At 40.4% G+C, this 23,984-nt stretch overlaps 2 protein-coding genes across 4 annotated transcripts in view; both read right to left on the bottom strand.

Annotated features, from left to right (window-relative positions):
* MAPKBP1 (mitogen-activated protein kinase binding protein 1) overlaps positions 1-23,984 on the bottom strand; it is a 148,620-nt gene that overhangs the window by 28,995 nt on the left and 95,641 nt on the right. For all 3 annotated transcript variants that reach the window (XM_069732530.1, XM_069732529.1, XM_069732528.1), the window contains exons 5-17: positions 18,979-19,036; positions 13,142-13,312; positions 11,200-11,337; positions 9,764-9,946; positions 8,976-9,136; positions 7,030-7,219; positions 6,000-6,146; positions 5,721-5,905; positions 5,549-5,640; positions 5,346-5,471; positions 5,166-5,236; positions 4,200-4,324; positions 676-751 (exon numbers count right to left, since the gene is read on the bottom strand). In XM_069732530.1, the coding sequence (XP_069588631.1) occupies positions 676-751; positions 4,200-4,324; positions 5,166-5,236; positions 5,346-5,471; positions 5,549-5,640; positions 5,721-5,905; positions 6,000-6,146; positions 7,030-7,219; positions 8,976-9,136; positions 9,764-9,946; positions 11,200-11,337; positions 13,142-13,312; positions 18,979-19,036 (1,723 nt within the window). The remainder of the gene's footprint in view (positions 1-675; positions 752-4,199; positions 4,325-5,165; positions 5,237-5,345; positions 5,472-5,548; positions 5,641-5,720; positions 5,906-5,999; positions 6,147-7,029; positions 7,220-8,975; positions 9,137-9,763; positions 9,947-11,199; positions 11,338-13,141; positions 13,313-18,978; positions 19,037-23,984) is intronic.
* LOC138644145 (piggyBac transposable element-derived protein 4-like) lies at positions 14,923-17,080 on the bottom strand. The gene is made up of 2 exons (XM_069732531.1): positions 16,934-17,080; positions 14,923-16,856 (listed from the first exon to the last, which is right to left on the bottom strand). The coding sequence occupies exons 1-2, from the start codon at positions 16,990-16,992 to the stop codon at positions 15,050-15,052; spliced, it is 1,866 nt and encodes a 621-aa protein (XP_069588632.1). The 5' UTR covers positions 16,993-17,080; the 3' UTR covers positions 14,923-15,049.

Below are 23,984 nucleotides of genomic sequence, written 5' to 3' on the forward strand. Positions count from 1 at the left end.
AAATATCTGCATTGGCCCCAGATAAAATGGCCCCTCAGGAACAAAACTATCAGGTTAGAACAATTTACAAGGGAAGACCAGAGAAAATCGGATTACTCTAATAAAATTAAACTGTGCACACTTGGAAGCCATAAAAATTGGGAAAAAGTCAGAGTCAGCACAGTATATGTGACATGTGGTGTGCGCGCAGTCCTGGCCTTTAGCAGCCAAGTCTAGATCACTGCTCCAAACATTCCCCGCAGATCTGAATCCTGTTTGCTGACCGGGCAGTAATGACAGCAGTAAATAAGGCTGATTAACATTTACTAAGCAAGAAGCCAAAAAAAAAAAAAAAAAAACACATGACCTTCCTAGAAAATCAACTTAACTCTTAAATGAGCAGACAGCAAGCATATGGCTGAAGGAATTTCATAGACCGATTTATGCGGAAGCCTAGTTTATCGGGATTTCTATAATGGTCAGTGGACAAGATACGCCATTGCTTAGAAGCGTAATTTACTTTCAGGAAATTCATTTCTGGAAATGCATTAAGTATGTCTGACAGGTCTCCTCAGAGAATAATGTGAGGATTTGCAGATTGCTCTCTTTTTATTAAGCCCTTGTCGCCTTTACGCAATAATCTGACTCGCTAATTTTGCTGGATAATTGAGCCAATAAAGAACATAATGCACTTACTTTAATGAGAGTCCCGTCTTCACTCTGTGATCCCTTGTACAGCTTTTTCTGCTTCCCGCTGCTGATGTTAAATATCCTAAAAACAGCATTATACAAGCAGGTGCATTACAAAAAAATATAATATTAAACAGATATTTTAGAAATCACTGCGATTTTCTACAACTTCTCATATATTTTACCCAACATGACAAATATAAAATAAAGTTCCCCAAAAACACTTCCCCGTTCCCCAATTTGACTCGCAATAAAGACCGATATTTGATAGCAGCGTATATAAAACTATAAATCAGGTAGGTACGGCAGCCTTTATGTCACCAACCTGCAGACATTTATCCTAATAGCTCTGCAGACACCCCCACATCCCCAATACGGTTGTACTTTTTTTTTTTTTTTATTAAAAACATTAAGTTTATTTTTCTCTCGAGTTCTCCATTAATGACTTCATGAGATGAAAGGATTCTTTTTAGATTTGGATGATATGTTCTCGGTATTTTCTATACACTGCTCATTTGACAGAAGGTTAAATAGGTTATTATGCTAATGATTGGAAATATACAAATATCTGCATTTTTCATTGCTTTTTATCCAAATTAACATTTTAAGAAATGTAGTCCTGAACTGGTATTAGGTGTTTAAAGATACAGTTGTGACCAAAAGTATTGACACCCCTGCAATTCTGTCAGATAATACTCAGTTTCTTCCTGAAAATGATTGAAATCACAAATTGTTTGGTATTATTATCTTCATTTAATTTGTCTTAAATGAAAAAACACAAAAGAGAATGAAGCAAAAAGCAAAACATTGATCATTTCACACAAAACTCCAAAAATGGGCCAGACAAAAGTATTGGCACCCTCAGCCTAATACTTGGTTGCACAACCTTTAGCCAAAATAACTGCGACCAACCGCTTCCGGTAACCATCAATGAGTTTCTTACAATGCTCTGCTGGAATTTTAGACCATTCTTCTTTGGCAAACTGCCCCAGGTCCCTGATATTTGAAGGGTGCCTTCTGCCATTTTTAGATCTCTCCACAGGTGTTCTATGGGATTCAGGTCTGGACTCATTGCTGGCCACCTTAGAAGTCCCCAGTGCTTTCTCTCAAACCATTTTCTACTGCTTTTTGAAGTGTGTTTTGTGTCATTGTCCTGCTGGAAAACCCATGACCTCTGAGGGAGACCCAGCTTTCTCACACTGGGCCCTACATTATGCTGCAAAATTTGTTGGTAGTCTTCAGACTTCATATGCCATGCACACAGTCAAGCAGTCCAGTGCCAGAGGCAGCAAAGCAACACCAAAACATCAGGGAATCTCCACCATGTTTGACTGTAGGGACAGTGTTCTTTTCTCTGAATGGCTCTTTTTTTCTCCTGTAAACTCTATGTTGATGCCTTTGCCCAAAAAGCTCTACTTTTGTCTCATGTTACCAGAGAACATTCTTCCAAAACGTTTTAGGCTTTTTCAGGTAAGTTTTGGCAAACTCCAGCCTGGCTTTTTTATGTCTCGGGGTAAGAAGTGAGGTCTTCCTGGGTCTCCTACCATACAGTCCCTTTTAATTCAGACGCCGACAGATAGTACGGGTTGACACTGTTGTACCCTCGGACTGCAGGGCAGCTTGAACTTGTTTGGATGTTAGTCGAGGTTCTTTATCCAACATCCGCACAATCTTGCGTTGAAATCTCTTGTCAATTTTTCTTTTCCGTCCACATCTAGGGAGGTTAGCCACAATGCCATGGGCTTTAAACTTCTTGATGACACTGTGCACGGTAGACACAGGAACATTCAGGTCTTTGGAGATGGACTTGTAGCCTTGAGATTGCTCATGCGTCCTCACAATTTGGTTTCTCAAGTCCTCAGACAGTTCTTTGGTCTTCTTTCTTTTCTCCATGCTCAATGTGGTACACACAAGACACAGGATAGAGGTTGAGTCAACTTTAATCCATGTCAACTGGCTGCAAGTGTGACTTAGTTATTGCCATCACCTGTTAGGTGCCACAGGTAAGTTACAGGTGCTGTTATTACACAAATTAGAGAAGCATCACATGATTTTTCGAACAGTGCCAATATTTTTGTCCACCCCCTTTTTTATGTTTGGTGTGGAATTATATCCAATTTGGCTTTAGGACAATTCTTTTTGTGTTTTTTCATTTAAGACAAATTAAATGAAGATAACAATAACAAAGAATGTGTTTGCCATCATTTTCAGGAAGAAGCTGAGTATTATCTGACAGAATTGCAGGGGTGTCAATACTTTTGGCCACAACTGTACATTGCTTTAAAGGGAATCTGTCAACAGGATTTTGTTATGTAATCCAACGCAGCATGATGTAGGGGCAGAGACCCGGATTCCAGCGATGTGTCACTTAATGGGTGCAGCAGTTGTGGCAGAATCAGTTTTCTCTGCTGCAGATCAAGCAGAGCTTGAATCCTGAGCTCTGTATAACTCCGCCCACACCACTGATTGGCTACTATCTGTTTACACACCCCTTGAGGAAGGCATTAGCCGAAACACGCGTCGGGGTGGACGGATGTGCGGTATTTGTACACTGTGGTCACTACTCTGTTTGGTATGTATATCTTTTATACAACTATTTTCTATGGTAAAATGATCATTATAACTAAAATGCGAATGATGATACCTATTCATTGATGTGCACTTTATACGGTCTCTTTTTGTATTTTTGTCATTGATATGCATACCTATATCCGCCTCTGTCCTGTTTGTATGTGCTGAGGGTGGCACGGGGGAGTATCCCTATCTGCGGTTTTTATATCTGTCATGATAAATAAAGATTCTTTGTAATTTATATCTATTCGGACTTATGACTGTGTTTTTTCTAAGTGGGCTGTTCTATGTTTACACTGCTTCAGTGTTGGAGGCGGAGTTAGACAGAACACGTTGCCCAATAGCCTTGAGACACAGACCTGTAATGATAATCTCCTGCTGATAAAATACTGATTTTATAGATTAAAAAAAAACAAAAACAAAAAAAAAAAACACACACACAGACCAGTAAGGGATACATAGCCGAAATCAGGCTCAGCCCCTACATAATGCTGCTCTCAAGATTACATAACAAAAACCTGCTGACAGATTCCCTTTATACAATCGTGCCTATATTTGGCCACTGGGTGGCACTGTTCTATATTGATATAAAATTAATTTAGTCTTCGCACCTGCAATGATTACATAGGTACTCCCTCGTACTCAGACCTGAAGAGTTGTGCACCTCTCGGGGGAAAATGTATTTATTTATTTTTTTATTCTATGAATGTATTTGGGGCTAAATAATTTTGCGATATGGTTTCATTAAAAAATATTGCAGTTTGGCTTTAATAAGATCTTGGTTTCTAGGCACAGTTTATTGTGATCTGTTGCCACACATGAAATTATTTTTAACCAAAAATACATACGTTTTGGCAAGGTGGTCAACTTTCCTAAGTGCAGAGATAGGAAATATAACATTGGGATAGGGATCAGAAAAAGTAAAAAGAAACAGCAAAGTTTGTAAAGCCTATTGGTACCGGATATTTCGATCCTGACACCCGATGGCGGCATACTTCAGGCTGGGATCCACATCCATGTCATACAGGGTTGTTTTACGTACTATATGGTGTGTGCGGGTAAAGTGGACTGACCCTTCCCCAGTCTGAAAGAAAAACCACACAGTATTCAGGTGTGCTTAATATTCTTATTGTAGGTGTCGCATTATGACATGCTATCGTCCGTGTATCCGTACTCCCGCTCCCTTGCTCAATTCTATTTCTTGATCGCTTCATTGGGGGACACAGGTAACCGTGGTTTCCAGCGACCCTCATTCACCCGAGGGCTCCTGATGCCATCCTCATAGGTGAAGAGGACCATGGACACCGGCAGGTATGCATGTCTCCATACAAGGCTGTCAAGCTCCGATAAGGAGGCCAGTCCGCACATCAGTTTCCGTACTCAGACCGTGACACACTCATTTATAAAAGTTAACATAACAGAGTTGCTGTTTTCTGCCCAAAATTCCACAAAACCGTTCATTAAGGTTCTTGGATTGGCAAGTAAAATGCTCTATGTATTTATTGTTGCACATTTTAACAGCAAAAAGTGGTCGGTTCATTTAAAGGTTAGTTGCACTATAACATTTGCGCAAAAATAGATAAAATAAAAAAGTTATTAAATAATCACAATATTAATAATCATAACAATCCCTGCATGGGTGTACTCAAGTAAGAGTAAATTTGCCCCCAAATTACAACTTTTTAAAACCATGACAAAATAAAAAAAAAAAAATAGAACAAAATAGAGAATAGACAAAGCGCAACTTAAAAATATGGTGCAAAACAAAATACAGCCTCAAAAAAGGAAAAACTATAGATAAAAAGAGTCACAGGAGAAACAATCTGGTCCATATAATGGCAGAAAGACTTCAAACATGTAAGCCAACTAGCGAAGCACTTGCTCTATATACTACTGGTATGTGTATAGATATTTCATAGCCATACCTGCTCAGCGGTGCGGAAGTAAATGCTTTTATCTGCTCCACAGCTGATCATTCGCATCTTGCCATCGTTGGCTGTAAAAATACCAGATACAGGTTAGCAATACTACAGCGAGTATCTGGGTGGATATAATCGGTGTTCTTTACAGGGAACATCCCTATATTACTGCACGTGACAGCTCACCAGCAAATTTTACAGCGGTGATCGATGAAGAGTGATCGTCCAAGGTCTGCTGAAGGCTGTAGTCTTTGGATGCATCTAGTACATGGATCAGTCGGTCACGGCTAGCAGAGGCCAGCAGGTTCATTCCTAATATGAAATACAAAGTATTGAAGGAATGACATGACACATACACTATAAAGGCACATCTAAATACACACAATTACCGGTTTCTGGCTTAGAATATTCCAGGCAAAGTATTTCAGAATCGTGAGCTTCCACTCTCAATAGCTCCGTCAGAGTCTGCAACTCATGAACCCTGAAATGAAGAATGAGAACCTAGTCCTGCTGATCTAGTGAGAATCTCAGTGCCATTTGTCCCCGCCGCTGACCCAATACCTGAGTGTGCCGGTTCTGTCTCCTGAGGCCAAGTGTTGGCCATTAGGGCTCACGCACACTGAGCGAATCCCAACCTTCGTGTCCAGTGTCTGCACATCAACCTTATCCACCAAGCCAGTGCAGTTACAGTCTGTGTCGAGCAGAGCTTGAGTGTTACCATCAATCAGAAGAATTTTCATCAAGTCCTGGAAAAAGTCAAAGAGCATGGGACGTTAGGAGTATTGATATATGTGCATAAAATACCAAAAAAAGCCATAGTGCAGCATTTTGTACACGCACGCTGCTGAGGATGTTCCTGTGTAGGGCCGTGCCGTGGATGTTCGAAGTCTCCATGTTCCACAGTCGGATGGTGCTGTCAGAAGAGCAGGTTATGAAAGAGTTTGGTGGCAGGCAGGCCTGGTTGCTGTCCTTCATTTCAGGATAAACCTAGGAGGGTGAATGCAAATCAATATATAATAAGTGAATGCTACCTTTTATAGTCTTCTTTGTAGACTCACTTGCTTTACACGGTCCTGGGAGGGGCACTACCAGATGCACATATCTGGGAACAATATGGCGTACACAGCGGGTGGTATACAACTAACTGACCAATGTTCTGGCATCATTCGACCAACTACAGATAACTTCTAATATACCAAGATCCCAGTTCCGCAACCCCAGACCAACCATCTCTGAGCATCACCCCTCAGCCCTACATCAATGAGCCATCATCCATCACTTGGTAACTACATTACTTGTGGCTGGTGGACAACGCGAGAGCGGTCACCTCCATTAACACCAATGTAAGAGGAGACCGAGGACCATTATGTGTGACAACAAAAAGTTATGTCAATGTCTTTCCTTCCTTTCATGTTTTTTTTCACCTTTGCAACTAACAATTTCGGCTTTGTATATAACATTCAACAAAAAGTAAATAAAATAAGAAGTCCCCAGTAGCGTTACTCATCATGTACACGTTGTGGAAAATTCCAGTGCAGCATGGGTCCCAAATCCACAGGTCTTACAGATTTTGTTGTGGATTTGGCTGCAGATTTCCCACTTCTCCATTACTAATCTCCAATAATCAGCTTTACTTTAAAATAAGGTCACTCGGTAAAAATTAATAGGGTGAGGCATACACGACGCCTCAATTCCGACAGCGGAGCAGCCAATGTTTTCCTAGGAAAATGCCAGCGGTCTTTTTCCTGAAGCGGCTTCACTGGCGATTTTGCAGTCACAGTATCTTTTCCTTTGTATGAATGTGGCAGCGCATTAATACCGTAAAACATACATGTGTTATTTTTTTTTAGTTCGGTCAGCATGGCCATACCTCAGCATTCCATACACAGGAAGAGTGGTACAGAGCAGAGTAGACTTTCCCCACTTTCTTCAGATCTTTAATGTCCCACACATAAAGACTGTGGTCATTGTACACACACGACAGCCATTGGTTGGTGGAGTCAAAAGTCATGCCGACAGTGTCCGGGTACTTGGCATCTGCAGCATTGGAGAAGAGGCGGCTGCCAGGGAAAAAAAATAAGATTGGCATAAGAGTACGTAGGTTGCTCTGCCGGACAGAGGGACTGCTACCGGACAGAGGGACAGCTGCCCCCTGTGCCCCCTGCAGTATTGGGGAGAATAGCATATATTCATACAGAACCAACTTTGTAGGTTTTCTTATAAAATCTGCAACACCAAAAAAAAAAAAAAAAAAAAAAAAAAAAAAATCGAGCTTCATAGAAGTGAACAGGTACTGCAGGACGGTGAATGCATACGCAGCGGATTATGCTGCACAAATCTGGGCAACAGTCCTGCTCATCCAAAACCCCACATAGATGAACAGAAGAGATTTTCACTTGTAGAAATTTTTGTAACAATCTGCAGTGTGTGATTCAACGCTTCAGACCCCAGTACAAATTAGAAAAACATCACCCACACCTGCACATTTTGGCTGGACCATGACCCTGGTGTAATAAGGGCTTCCTGACTTTTCAGTGACAGATTATTTTGATATAGAGAAGATTTGGACATACTGAATTAGAACGCCTGCCGCCAGAAGGGTCTGGTAGAAGGTTCTCAGTCATGTCACCCCAATAAAAACACAAAAATGGGGAAAGATGGCCAACGTGCAATGCACAAAGCCCCATATGTATCACCGCAAATAACACAAACTGGAGACTGGGACAGATGGAAAAAGTTCTGAAAAGTTTCTCCGTGAAGTTTACAAACATATGAAAATGGGGTTTGGAAGAGACATTACTCTACAAATAATAGTATAAACTATCTGTGCAAGTAACTTAATGACAAAGCTGTAAAAATCAAGAGGTCAACTAAAAAAAACTGACCCACTTTATGTCTGGCCTAGGGGAAACACTGGGTCTTTTCAAAGCCAAAGCATGCAGCTGTGGGCTGGGGGTCAGCAGAGAAAAAAACCACATGCAGAGACATAGATCAAAGGGAGGACTGTTCTTCCTGAGAAACCCACTGTAGAAAATACCAGGCTGAATGCCATTCACCGAATTCGGGGTTTGCCAAGCCCCAGATGCAGGAATATCCTACGCAAATGTATAATGGAGGGCTGGAGACTCGCAACACTGGGGCAGTGCACAAGGAAAACTGTTGTTTCCTTAGCAGACGACAAATAAATGAATTCACAATACAAGGGCTCATACGACATCCAGAGGAACGGCCATTCTGAAAATGTATGCCCCTTGTTTCCCAATGAGACTGCAAGACTTAAAGGGTTTTATTCAGGACCTAAAAGGCAGCTAATATGTGATCCTAAGGGTTCAGATCCCCACCCACAATGAAGACGCCACTAGTGCAACCAAGTCCAATTTACCCGAATGGTACAGGGTGGCAGCGCCAGGCAAAGCTGCTCTGCACACATGGCCCCTACAGTCTACTGATCAGCAGCACTCATGGGATTCAACCACACCAAAAACGGTCCTTCCTGATGTTTAAAGGAGTTTTCCAGGTGGGACAATTTTTTTGCAGTCACCATTTGCCTGCAGATTGCAGAATTTTGACAGTGTGCAATATGCTCATTATAGAGGGAAATCCTGACAGACAGCTCAAGTGGTCGTCACATTTGCATATATGAGTCAACTAGCAATTTATTCTGTTCTCATGAAGACCACTCGAGCAGGCAAAATGCAGTCAATCTGTGGAGCCTCAAAAAGTTGTGGAAAAGCCCATATCCAGAAAATGATGTAAGGGATGGATGTGGGGTAAGATGGGAATTTATTAACACTGCAGAATTTCATTGGATTATACCTCGCCTCTGTGACTGTGGCAATGTCCACTCCAAGGCGATGTGGCTTTGGCATGGTGTTAAGAAAGTGCAAATTGTTTGGGTTAAAGATGCGCACAGTCCCATCGGCACAACCGCAGAAAATATAGTCTTGGTTGACAATGATGCAGCTCGCCATGGTGGTCTGGAACAAAACAGAATATAATGGTCGCTATAGAGCTGACATGACTAGGACATCCCTCACATTAATGTACTAATATACACAAAGTAGTTTGCTACCTTTCTAATATGATATATTAAAAGAATTCTTAACATTTTGGATCTATACCTTCATAGCAGGAGAACAATGAACTATCCGTAGAAGTTATCACTAGTGATGAGCGAATGTGCTTGGAAAAGGTGTTATCTGACCATGCTCGTGTGATAACCGAGTGACTTCGCGTGCTCGAATAATAGGTTTGAGTCCCCGCGGCTGTTCAACGGTTTGGGTATCACGTATCCGAGCACGTTTGTTCATCACTAGTCATCACCTATCCACAGGATTGGTGGAGGTTTGACTGCTGGGACTCTGATTATCAGAATAGGGCACTTCTATCCCCGAAAGAATGGACATGTGACTGCTGCTCCATCGCTTCTCTAAGGGACGCTCTGCTTTTTCAGCAGTCCCCGTAAAGAATGAATGGAGTGGTGTCTGGACACATCCACTGCTCCTTTCTAAACAAGGCTAAAAGCTGCCCCAATCTGCAGATCCCAGCGCTCGGACCCCTACCAATCACCTATCCAATGGACATGCTGTACAATAAAGACTCACCCTCAGCTCTACCCATTTGTCGAGAAGTCTCCGTTCATTGAATTCGCACAAAAGCCCGGAGGAGGTGATGCAGAAGGTACTGCTCGCCTTCTTTCCTTTACCACATGCAACATCTGTGAAGAAATTGTTCCTGAGTTCCCCCAAAAGGCCTGAGCGCCCCAGCAGAGGAATCGTAGAATTCACCTGGAATAAGAAGAGCCCATAATAAAAACGTAGCCCAAACTACTAAACGTATTAATAGATGTGCTGCACTGTTACATATAAAAAAACTTTTAGATTTTATGTGCAAACACATCAGTTTATTGGCTATCCATTAGTCTGATTAGCAAGATTCTCATCCAGAAAGAAGGAAGATTATACATCTGCATCAGTTATTAAAATGTATACATTGCAGTTCTTTACCATTGGGCACTGGATTTCTTATGAGTAAAAATTCTATATGGTTCATCCATACAGGGTGAACTGTACCCTAACTCTCATCCGATACACCGAAGAAACTAGTGTATGCTGTGATTTTTTTTTTCACGCCATGTAAAAAAATAAATAAAATCAGTCACATGTACAGCCCCATTGAATAACATTGGTGCAATGTCGTCACACTTTCCAAACACCGAAAAGACATTTGTGTGAACTTCGGCCAGAAAGATGAAAACGAAAAGTTTTTACGTGTGGACTTCAGTGTCTATGGAGAGTGGACTATGCAGGCACGGAGAGATTTTCTCTATGGTCATACAAGTGTTTTGTATGCCTCCATTTCTATCTTTTTAGTAGTGTTTAAACTGTTGATTAATTAAATTGCTGATTAAACTAAAAAATAGGATGTTTGCTTTAACCATTTTGGGCCTTGGTTCAGGCATTGGGATCTTTTTTAAGTGCCAAAATGATAAATAAAAAAAAACGACTAATTTTATTGCCTGGTAGAGCTGTTCGGATTATTATTATTTTTTTTTTTAAATTGGACCAAATGTCTGCATGATAAGCCACAGCATGTATAATTTTCTTTTGAGTGTTGGACAAAATGTGCTCTTTCAAGTCTATGGTTGCCCCCCAAAAATAAAAAATAAATCCCATATGGATCAACCATATAGCATGTGATCTTTACGGCTACATTGAAAGCTCTTTAAACATAGGAATCTGTATTTGTTCTGGTAAGTTTTAATAACATGGCAGACACCTGACTTTTATAGCAGAGGACTAGAAACTTTCTATACATTCACTGAGCAAAAAACAGGTAGCTAAAGAAAAATCAGAGCTCCAGATTGAGAATAAAAAACACAGTTGGTTTTATTTGTTGCACTGATGATTACTACTCCTGGAAAACTGATCTATTTCTTCGCTAATGGCAGCAGTGTTTTATTCAGACAGAACAATTGTGAATGTCACAAATAAATGGGTCCGTGCAATATTCCAAGCCCAAATTAATTCTTGGGAGTTACCTTGGAGGACTTTGCTTCATCCAAGTACCAGAACTTGACGTGCCTGTTCCCGGCAGTCACAAAGTAGCTGCTGTCTTCCGAGAAGGAAACTGCTGTTACTTTACTAGATACTTTATTTGCTGCTACAACAACATTTTTCTGAAAGACAAAAAAAGAAAAAAAAAAATATACAGAAAATGTGACTATGAAAAGTAAAGGTCATTTTAACTAAAAGTTTCCTTCACTTTTCAGATGACGACACCTAAAAACGTTTCCACTGCAGACTAATCCTTCCTGCCAGGGACAGTATGTTCTGAGACCAGTGGATACATCTTACGAAGATTTATATAACCTTGAACATTTTGATACAATCATAAATTGACACCCGCATTGGTCAATCCCCTAAAAAAAAAATATATATATATAAAATAAAAAAAAAAACACGACAACCAGCAAAGTAGTGGGTCCCTATAAGATGCTGCTTGACACGACCATTCTTATAAGCGCCCCAATCAACAATTGTGAAAACTTTAAAAGACGTTATTCACAAACTGACGAAAGGTATTGTCAGAAAGAGCTTGTAAATATAAGCAATTTTGCAATGTACTGCTTATTAAAGTTTTGAGCAGTTTCTGAGATATGGACACTTGTTTTCAGCTAGTTGCCTTGGAGACCGACCACTGCTGCTAGTCAGCAGAACATGTGCGGTGCTTCCAAGCAGTTTTCTACTGCAGTATTTGGAAACTAGCCAGGATTGCAGGGCCGCCCCGTTCGCTCCTAATCCGGCACATCCTCAAAAACTGATGAGCTAGACCGCAGCGGTGGTCTGTCTCCTAGACAACAAAACAGACAACAGATAAAAAAGTACTAATATGTTAAAACCAGTTATAGATTTAAATAAGCAGTAAATTAGAAAAGTTCTCGTTTTTACAAGAACTATGACAATATCAGTCTATGACGATAGGGATAATCCTTTAATCCTGCGCAGTTTCTTGCCACCCATGTGGACAAGTCCCAATTTCTGTAGGGGCCCCGAAACACATACTTTGTCATATGCAAGCCCTTGTTATCTGCCAAACAGAGGCAACTTATGGGATTTCCTTCAATCCGAACAATGCCATACATGGAGAGAGATCTCCCCAACAAAAAAAAAAAATCAAAACACAGGAAGAGGTCCTGATAGAAAACAGACACCTCTATGCTCCCAAAGATGGAGGGGTCTAATCCGTCACTTTTGTAGTAGAAGCAAGTATCGGGTCAATGCAGTGATAATGTACAATAGATATAAAAAATAAAAATGAATAAATTCCAAGCGATGGACTCTTTACGACAGTGCAGAAACATCCTCACACGACCTAAAGGGTCGGTGTATAATGCAACAACACAGATCATACTCTATAGAAGACCAAGTGCCGGATAAGCTTCATCATTATGTGCGAGTGTCATCTAGAGAACAATGGCAATCACAGGATAAAGGTGTCTAACAAGATTAGATTATACAGACAGTCCGAGAACAACAAGTACCACTAATAAATGCAAAAAAACATGTCCCGGTCAGAGGGCAATCGGCGACCATTCACGAAACTTCAATGTTTCAGGACAACACAAGAACATACAAGAATTAAAAACACATTTTAAGGCTGGAGTCACACCACCGTGTTCTGCGGTTGGAGTATGGATCGAGTCTGGATCTCCTGACCCGAACTCAACATCCTCATAGTCATATATAAGGACGCAGAGTTAAGGGGAGGAGAACCACGGTCAATCAGGCCGGATTCACACTTCTGTGTTTCGTGATCACACCGCGGTGCAATGCATGAAAGACTTATCTTTGGTGCAAATCAAATAATGTTTCAGGTCCATGGAATAAATCAGCAATGATGAGCTTCAAAACGATAAAGGATATCCTAAAGATTAGATTAGTGGGCGCACAAGATACAATGTTCTGCATCACCGCACTCACCTTCCAAGACCACACATTGACGATCATATCGTGCTGGTACCCAACCGACACGATGTACTTGGAGCTCGGGGAGAAAGCAACGCAGGCAACGCCATACTTGTGTTCTTGTAGTTCCGCCACTTGTGTTCGCTCAGCCACATCCCAAACCCGCACGGCCGGCATGTGCCCGCTCTAAACAAAGGAAGCAGATGAGACAAGTCCACAGCTTTCTACTTCACACACCAGATAAGTTGACATTTTAGTGACTAGTAACAAAGCCATCTTTGCTGCAGACCAAGCACATGTAATAACTGTTCATCTGGTGGGCACTGTTCCCAAATCCCCCATAAACATGGATCAGCTGAGTATGTATAATTAATAAATATATATATATTATTCATATACACATGAATTGGCCAATTTATGCGCTAAGAATCTTCATTTAATCTATTACTGTAAGTTTTATAAAAAAAAATTTTTTGAAAAAAATATTTTTGAGAAGTATAATTCATATTGAATATTTGTTTTCACATGGCCTAGATTCATGTACATGTGCTGCTGTGATAGAGATATATATATATATATAATATATATATATATATATATATATATATATATATATATATACATACATATATACATATATATACACACACACTTTATATATATATACACACATATATATATATACATATATGTACATACATACACACACACACGTACGTACATACATACATACATACATACACACATTTTCAACAGGAAGAGGGCAATGATCTGCTGAAAAAATTCTTAAAATGATGTAAAAAGAAAAAAAAAAGAAAAAAAATAAGTGTGCAGCAATGAAACAATTTTTAACAAATTTTTAAGTTACCTAGTGCAATATCGGAGATTTTTTGTTTTGCAGTAAAATATAAAAGTGTGGGTGCAATCCCAACCTTAAAAGGAGTCTTACAGTTTGAAAAACCCCTATCCTTAGCCTTTTTTTTTAGGGTCTTTCTCACCTTCCCCTGGTCCAGGACATAGTCCGTGCCTGCTCTCTGCATCCGTTCTTGCCTACAGTGCTGACATCACGTTGACAGCAGCTAATCAGTGAGCTCAGTGGATTGTGCTGTCTAAATGGGTAGAGAGGGTGAACTCAGTGATTGGTTGCAGTGCTGTCAGTGTGACATTAGACAGCAACAAATACTTAGTGCTGGACCTGGGGAGGGTGAGAAGAGGGGACGTTTTTTTTTAATCCTATAGGATAAGGATTATTATGCAGGGTATTTTCAAATGGGTGTTTAAAAAGAAAAAAAAAAGTCAGCAGCAAAACACCTGAATTTTTAGACGTCTATAAATGAGACACCTTAACTTCGACAGTCGTAAGTTATGAATTATTATGTTGGAGTAGGAACCACAATAAACAATACAATGCAAATAAAACATGAGGATTTTCCTGTTAGGCAGGACAATGACCTGTAAGGATTGGGACAGGAGAATACTAGGCCCCTAAAGCTTTACAGAGCACAGAATTTTCAACCCTTTCCTAATGAAAATATGGTAATGGGGCCAACACTGGAGGATCGGCTTCTTTAACCCTTATCCGGCTGAATAGGTACAATTGTAACTATTCCGTTTTAAAATTGCAATAACTTTTTTTTGAAAAGACGTAGAGGGCTGAAATTTCGTGACATCTCTACATTTTTGGTCCAGAATATATTGGCCAAATTTCAATAAAATATCTCCACCCGCTTCCGAGATAAGGGGTCGAGATCTTTTTGCATCCATAACAAGCTGCATAGGTACAAATGTACCTCATATATTTTGAATGAAGATAATGCAAGGGAAAAAGCATAAATTTTTTTTAATGATAATGCTATTTAACTATTATAAACAAGTAAAAAACTGTTCATTTACATTATAAAAGAAAATGTAAGAAACTTTTTTTTATTGATTTTCTTTGCAAGTAATGCATGTTGGCTTTGCTACAGAGTGTTCATCGCAAATGGGTTTCACACAAACCACACAAGACTTTCTAGTCTTGCGTTGTTTTCGCCTCAGGTCTCTGCAGACATAGCAACTACCAACAACAGGGGAGGGTCCACGACTACCATGAGGTATTTTGGGGCCAGCTGCTGGCTGCGATGCTACCACAATGCATCGTCCAAGCACCATTTCTACTGCACCTCGAAGAAAATGGTTTCTCATTATCATTTTGTTTGTACTACGATCTTCAATTGCAATCATACACAGCTGATTTGCGAGATCTTTCAGGAACTTTCTTCGTTGATCCTTTGCCCTGAAGCTTGGATTGTGTTCTCTGTAGATGATGTAGGATGCTAACCCACTGACATCAATCATATTGTAGAAAAATGCCAAAGTCCAACGTGATGTTCGTCGTTTCACAGTGTACTCTCCCAACATTTTATCCATAACATCAACGCCACCTTTTGTTATGTTGTAGTATTTTATTATCTCTGGCTTGGCTGCTAGTGTCTCTTCAACTTCTCCCGTCATGTGCATAGATGATAGAAGCACGACTGATTTGTTCTTCTTTGGTACATATGAACAGACTGTTGCATCATGATTGTAGGCAAAATTTGTCGAGTATACAGGCCTTTCTTTGGCAGGCTGCATGTTGTTAGGTAGGAACCTTTTGTTTTTTCTCACTGTACCAACTAGTGTCATGTTCCAGGAGTTCAATACCTTAGCTAGTTCCATGGTTGTAAAGAAGTTATCGGTGGTGACATTTCTTCCAGAGCCTTTATACGAGCTCACTAGGTCCAATACTGTTCGTTCTCCAATGTTTACTTGTCGAGGACCATCAGTGTAGAGCTGACCTTGTAAAGGGTAGGCATTTGATGAGTCACAAGCCCAGAAAATCTTTATGCCATATTTAGCTGGTTTTGAAGGTATATACTGGGTAAATTTAGTATGACCTCTAAATGGAAATAATTGCTCGTCGACGGTGATACAATGATATGGCTTGTAGGCTCTCTCCAGATTACTGTTCAGCATTGTCCAGATGTCCCGTATTGGTGCAGCTTTATCTGTTTGCACACGTTCTGCACGTGTATTTTCGTTGTCAAACCTGATAAATCTGAGTATCATCTTGAAGCGGTCACGAGACATGGCTGCACGTATAAGAGGCAGAGCAGCAACATTCCACATTTCCTCCAGATTCTCTTTGTTGGCTCTGTGCACACCAGCAGCAATCAGTATGCCCAAAAATGCATGAAGTTCAGTTTCAGTAAATTGCTTGAATGTTTTTTGTGGTGGCCGTTTGGAAGAATCAGGAAAACGTTGTACCAGTTCGTTGTTGTAAGCATCACAAACTCTCTTGGCCTTTCGATTCGTTTCCCGTAATATGATGTCACACATCTCGGGAGTCATGATGGACTTGAATAGCTCTTTTGCTGTATATAGGTTGCTGATTGCTGCAGGGCCACCTCTTTGTCGTAGGACATTACGAGATTTTGTTTGTGCATTTGGCAGTGGATTACTGCACCATTGAGTTTCATCCTTAGCAGTCCAAATGTCGCCTGCACTTTGAGGCACAGAATCATCCTCAACACTTTCGTCTGATTCGTATTCATTTTCATGCTCTATGACCATTTCTTGTTCAATGTCTGAATCTTCTTCAGTAACATCCACTTGTGGTACATAGTTTTCATCATCAGATGGAACATATGGTTCATCCTCATGCTCAGAATCAGATTCTTCTAGCATTCGCATTATTTCGTCAGACGTAAATCTGTAAATATGAAAAAATGTAAAATAAATAATTTTCCGAAATACTACATTATTGGCTTTTCACAAAATTATACTAACCTGCAAACACGTTTTCTTGGATTATGGCGGAAACTAGATCCAGCATTACTATCACTCATGATGACTTGCTAGATGAATTTTGGCTTCGTATTTTGTGCTGAATATAAATAAAACATCGTAAAACAATATGTAGATACTAATTATTATCCATTTTTCGTATAAAAATTATACCTATAGTGATAAGTTTCATACAAAATATATGTAAGCCAAGTCCAGGCTGAAAGACAATTTGACTGTTCTGTCCCCACATAATGAGAATAAAGGTATAACTGGCTGTTAGATGCTGTGAGACTTTCCTACCTTCGTTTCCAAGAAATTGAAGACTTCACAAGCCTAGAAATGTGTGCTCACAGCAATGAGATGAACAGCAAAATGGCTAATGAGAGGAGGGAGGCAGGAAGACAAGTAGAAGCCACTCCCAGTTTCAATTAACTTAATTGACAGCAACATAAGTGACCAGTAACAACACTGAACAATAGATATCAGCATAACATTTGTAGCTGAATGAACTTTAGTTTCTGAAACCAAGTAAAGTCTTCCCACAGTGGAGGTATATGTGAAGGTACAATTGTACCTATGCAGCCTGTTAAGGTTGTAAAATTATGCAGCCTGACAAGGGTTAAATCCTATTAGAAGCCCGTGATAATTTCCCCGCTGCCCCATATGTGGCCAGAAATCCCTGACAAATTGCTTAAATCAGAAATCCCAAATATTAAAAAGGATGGAAGTCACAAACAGAGGTGGTAATTTGTGCATGGCCACTGGCAGCCGGGAAGAGAGAAGGTTTTATTTTATGCTGTACATCGGAAATGGAGAATTTTTAGCTGATTTGGTGACTTGTCAATATGATTCCATCCACTTTAATAGTCTTATGTCTGCAAAATCTGGGACACGCCAAACATAAACCTAATCCTGGAGTGGCTAGATGGAAAGCACAACTTCCCGCATCTGCTCTGCAATGTAAACCAGAGAGGAAAACATGAAGTGGGAACTAGGACACGTGCTGCATGGTTTTATCTGGAGGACCCTCAACACATTTAACATCCCTGGGATATCTAGATTATCTCCAGACAAGATCTGTAGGCATTTTAAAGGGAACCTGTCAGCAGTTTTGGACCATAAAAGTTACAGCCACCACCTTTCAGGGCGCTGGACCAAGAAGAGTGACACCCCTCGGACCACCCCGCAGGCGAGTATAATAAAAGCGATTTTTTTGCAAGTCGGGTTGGGGCATTATAGAATGCTGTATATCATCCCTGAAAGGTGATGGCCGTATGTTATACCGGCGAAAACTGCTCATAGGTCCACTTTAAATACAAAATATACATTTCCAGACCTTTAGACCTTAAAGGGAGCAGGTTTTTGCCATTTAATATGAAAACAGCATACTACAGGGCAAGAAAGCCCGATTCCAGGGATGTGTCACTTACTCTACTGCTTGGTGCAGTTTTGATAGAATCCCTGTTTTCTCTGCTGTAGATGCAGCAGTGCTCAGAATGCTGAGCCCTGTATAACAGAGGCCACACCTCTGATTCGCAGCTTGTCGATAACACACAGGAAGCAGCAAATGAGTGGTGGGGTGGGGTTACATAATAGCTAGACTGCTGTGCATGTGACACCTAGTCCCGTGGTGATTATCTCCTGCTGATAAAACACTAATTGTATTGAAACTACAATGCAGTCTGATAAGTGACACATAAGGCAAGAGAGCCTGATTCCATTGATATTATGCTGCTCTCATAATAAATAGCAAACATCTCCTGACAGCTTCCCTTTAAAGGGAATGGCATACTACAGCAAATTATAACCTATCCACCAGGCTCTCATGAGGTTATAACTGCTGTAATCACCATTGATCTCCAGTGCACAGGGTGTGATAGTAAAATTCCTTAAGAGGAAGAAAAATAAATAACATAGCAACATCTAACCTCAACATTAGCTACCTAATCATGACCCCAGAAAAAAAACAAAACTAAAAGAATACTATATATTCTGTGATGGAATAAGTCCTATTAATACTTAAAAATATTGAAATAAATACTTGCCTCTCCAGTAACCAAGAACTTTCCATCTGGGGAAAATGCAAGAGCGGTGATAGTTTTTCTGAAAGAAGAAATGTCAGTAAAGATCAGTAAATTCCTCATCAATAAGGCATAGCCAAGGCCATCTATGACACGACAAGTCTATGCAGGGACGGTTCAGTCCTGGCATTTGAAAGCACGTAGGCCCATGTTGTTCCTCCCCGCAGATGCTCAGTCTCAACTGCACCCTGAGGACGCCAACACTGTTAACAGCATAGCAGACAACGCGGCCCACGACTGGAGAAGCCCATCGGCATTAGCCAGAATAGCAAGATGGCCAGTCCAGCCCGAGTCATGGTCAACAAACCAAAACAGAATACTGAATTATTAAACTGACAACATCCCAATTTTTGGCTTTTTTTTTTTTTTTGCAAGGAGTCGCACCCAAAACCATTCTTCCCTCCTCATGCATGGTACTGTATTGTTAGATAACCATGTCCACATGTGGCTGGCAGCTGAAAAATCTGCACCAAATCGTGCAACACTTCTTTGAATATTCTACAGATTACCCAAAGATACCGGTATTACCTTTTACTTTGCAAAGGGGGCAATCTGCAATATAAATTGACAAGCTGTGCATTTGGAAAAAATGCAGAATTGGTTGATTTAGGTTGGTGGCTTTCCCCTCTCCACAGTGTATGAGTGAGATTTACTAAAATCATATTACATAAAAAGGTCACTACTACAATATGCTGCATGCAAATCCATGGCTGAAATTCCACAGTACATTCGCAAAGTGGGAACGTAAGCCTAAAGTTTCAGCAAGAAGGTTTTTTTTTGTTTGTTTTGGCAGCATAAGTAATTTTACACTTCCAAAAACGAGGTTTCCAATATAGAATGATGCATTTAAATGTACTATAAATCAGAAAAGAACATGAACATGAGGAGGTCGGTGGTTCTAAACCCTGCAGTCTCCATAGACAAACATTGCCAGTGGAATGGGTCATAGCATAGGAGGTCGGTGGCTCTAAACCCTGCAATCTCCGTAACAAACATTGCCAGTGGAATGGGTCATAGTATAGGAGGTCGGTGGCTCTAAACCCTGCAATCTCCGTAACAAACATTGCCAGTGGAATGGGTCATAACATAGGAGGTCGGTGGTTCTAAACCCTGCAATCTCCGTAACAAACATTGCCAGTGGAATGGGTCATAGTATAGGAGGTCGGTGGCTCTAAACCCTGCAATCTCCGTAACAAACATTGGCAGTGGAATGGGTCATAGTATAGGAGGTCGGTGGCTCTAAACCCTGCAATCTCCATAGACAAACATTGCCAGTGGAATGGGTCATAGTATAGGAGGTCGGTGGCTCTAAACCCTGCAATCTCCATAGACAAACATTGCCAGTAGAATGGGTCATAGTATAGGAGGTCGGTGGCTCTAAACCCTGCAATCTCCGTAACAAACATTGCCAGTGGAATGGGTCATAGTATAGGAGGTCGGTGGTTCTAAACCCTGCAGTCTCCGTAACAAACATTGCCAGTGGAATAGGTCATAATACAGGAGGTCGGTAGCTCTAAACCCTGCAATCTCCATAGACAAACATTGGCAATGGAATGGGTCATAGTATAGGAGGTCAGTGGCTCTAAACAAGGCAATTTTGCTACAAGTCAGTTTGCAAAACAATAGATCTGTAAGGGCTAGAATGATCTATGATATAGTGTAAAGGCCAGTCTTTCTAGCAAAAGTCAGGTCGGGCATGATATTGGCATGATTAAATCTACTGTAAAAAGAGTGTGGGTGTTCTAAGTAGAGATGAGCAAATTTGTTCAGGTTCCCTCGTAGACGCCAAGCTATAGCTTACCGAATAAGCTGCAGAGGGAACCATGGAGCGCTGATCAGCTGATTGGCGCCGCAGCTGCATGCTTGTTTGTTGGGCTCTCCGTGCATGTTTCGTGACTGACACAGCCGGGACACATGCAGCTGCGGCACCGATCAGCTGATTATTGGGAGCGCTCCATGTATCCGGGTTTCCTCTGCAGCTTATTCAGCAAGCGCTATAGCTTGCCGAATAAGCAGAACCCGAGCAAATTCACTAATCTCTAGTCCTAAGTTGCATACATGAAACAAACTAGTAAACTAAATCTAATGAAGTGCAACAGACGGAGGGAATAAAAAAGTGATTTTCCATGAATTTTCCACTGATTTCATTTTCAATGAATATTCGCAGAATCACAAATTTTCCCTGTACCAGGACAACCACATTTACGGTTTTTGTGATTGGTTTTAATAATCCATTCACAGGCAGAAGGTTTTTATGGTGCAATAATGTTGAGGGGAAGAAACTGTAGCCGTAATTGGTACAATAATTGAATTTTTGGGGAATGATATTTAAAAAATTACAAACCTTTACATATTTATTTTTTTTTTTTTAAAAATTGAAAAAACTAAAATCTTGGAAATGACAAAAAATAAATAAAAATACTTACTTGCATCCCTGAGGTTTAAAGGGAACCTGTCACCTGAATTTGGCGGGACCAGTTTTGGGTCATATGGGCGGAGTTTTCAGGTGTTTGATTCACCCTTTCCTTACCCGCCGGCTGCATGCTGGCCGAAATATTGGATTGAAGTTCATTCTCTGTCCTCCGTAGTACACGCCTGCGCAAAGCAAGATTACTAGTACAGGCGTGTACTACGGAGGACAGAGAATAAACTTCAATCCAATATTTCGGCCAGCATGCAGCCGGCGGGTAAGGAAAGGGTGAATCAAACACCTGAATACTCCGCCCATATGACCCAAAACTGGTCCCGCCAAATTCAGGTGACAGGTTCCCTTTAAACAGTGATCATCCCCATAGCTGGCCGGTGGGGGAGCTGCCTACTATTTACATGCATCATGCTGGTCTTGAAAATCAAAACAGACTAGCGCCAGCTGCAAATTTTTTTTTAATTTTTTTTTTACCAAGCAGACCTGGAAAAATCACCTGCGTGCACATAGCAGATTGACTTCAATTGGTCCGTGTGCTGTCTGTTACGCACGTGGTTCCAATGAATGTTCCCTTATCATGAGACGTGCTATACAGCACACATAAGGAACCTTACAAATATTTTTTTTTTCACACATTACTTAAGAACCGGTGAGAAAAAGCCAGTGCACAAAATCGGAGGAATTATTGTGAAAAGCTATATCACGTTATGACACGGTCAGACTTGCGAAGAATTTTAAGCCTTGCATTTTAGTTTGACAGAACTTTCTAATGCCTCTATATAAAGAAAAGATTAAAAAAAAAGAAAGAAAAACAGCAGTGAGACGTTTTGTTGTAGCAAGGGACTTTTTTTTTATTAAAACCGTGCAAACCGTGATCTAGAAGACTGTAAAGCGGGATAAATCGAAATGTAAATTAGTTTCTGCTTCTGCCAGTAAGCCCTTTAATATTTGATCATAAAGAGGAGTCTTAAAAGCGAAGAGTAAAGAAGAATTAAGAGAATCTTCACAGTGAAAAATTTTATCCGGGCGCAAATCTGCTGATTGAGACATCACCCAACATGCATAAAGAGCGATCAAGTAGTACACAAAATAAACTGAATATTTTTTGGACACTCCATGCAGTTCCTTTTTCACCCAATTATGAAAATCTTTGCAAAACCATGAGAAACTGCAAAATAAAATATATTATAAAATATGGCAGCGTGTTAATTAGATCAAGTGGGCAGAGCATCAGATGTCCTGATGTCGTCAGTCAGCTGTAGGCTGGCATGGTGCCATATATGATACCCTGTGACTGGCACCCTACAAGTATAATACTAATCAGCCGCCTCTTGTTCGGTGTGTTATACTCCACCCACGAAGCGTTACGGCTTCTGGACTCCGCTGAGAACTAGTATTTGCACCTGTCTTCGTGGGAAAATTCAGACGGACGTTATGCGGCTGCATTTTCTTGTCGGTTTCCATTTCAATATCTGGCATGCCCATGGGTTTCTTGACTCTCAAATTAATGGGATTACAGGCATCTATGGTCATATTAATTAAGCCTACAGTTGAGCTGGAACTTGCGTCCATAATACCACTGCAAAAGGGTCATGTGAGAAGTGTGGCGCCTTATTTTAATCACATATCATAAGATCGGTACGATAAAAAAGTATATATTTTGATACTGTATATAAATATCCATCCTTGATAGAAAAATTAAGGTCATACACTTTAACCCCTTAATGACCGTGAGTCTGTGTGACAATCCAGCAGACGTACACTATAGCTGACAAATTGCTGCATTGGCCAGGGTTAGTTTTTGCACTGACCATGCCTGGTTAACCCCTTAGATGCTGCTGTCAATAGTGACTACATCATATAAATAGTTAAGTGTGGGGGCTCCCTCTATCTCCATCGGCACCCTGAGATCATGGTCGTGTGGTCCTGATGTTTGCCATGGCAATTCAAAGTCAAATAGTCTGCCGGCTGTAGTAACATGTTCAGAAGTTAGCGACATTTAGGTGGTAAAAATACGCATTTTCATTCCTATCATGCCTCTGCATTCATCCTGAAAATCACCTGAAGGGTTAATAAACTACCTGACAGCAGTTTTCAATATGTCAGGGGGTCATTTTTAAAATGGTATCACTTTTGGAGGTTTCCCAATATATAGGACCCCCAAAGCCAAACCCATAGGTCCCTAAAAAAATAAAATGATGTACAATTCTGTGAAAAAAACGAAAAATGACTGCTACACTTTTAAACCTCCTAAAATGCTAACAAAATAAAGTAACATTTTACAAACGGTGCTGATGTAAAGCCGACATGAGGGAAATGTTATTAATGTTTTTCTATGGTATGACTATCTAGATAAAAGAGATCATCATTCAAAGTTTGAAAATTGCTAATTTTTTAACATTTTTTTTTAAATTTCTGATATGCTTTATGTTTATTTACAAAACATTTCAACCTAAATTTACCATTATAAATTATAATGTGCCATGAAGAAAAAAAAAAATCTCAAAATCACTGGGATTTGTTGAAGCGTTCAGGGGTTATTAAC

This window comes from Ranitomeya imitator, chromosome 1 (assembly GCF_032444005.1).
Source record: "Ranitomeya imitator isolate aRanImi1 chromosome 1, aRanImi1.pri, whole genome shotgun sequence".
NCBI classification, from domain to species: Eukaryota; Metazoa; Chordata; class Amphibia; order Anura; family Dendrobatidae; genus Ranitomeya; species Ranitomeya imitator.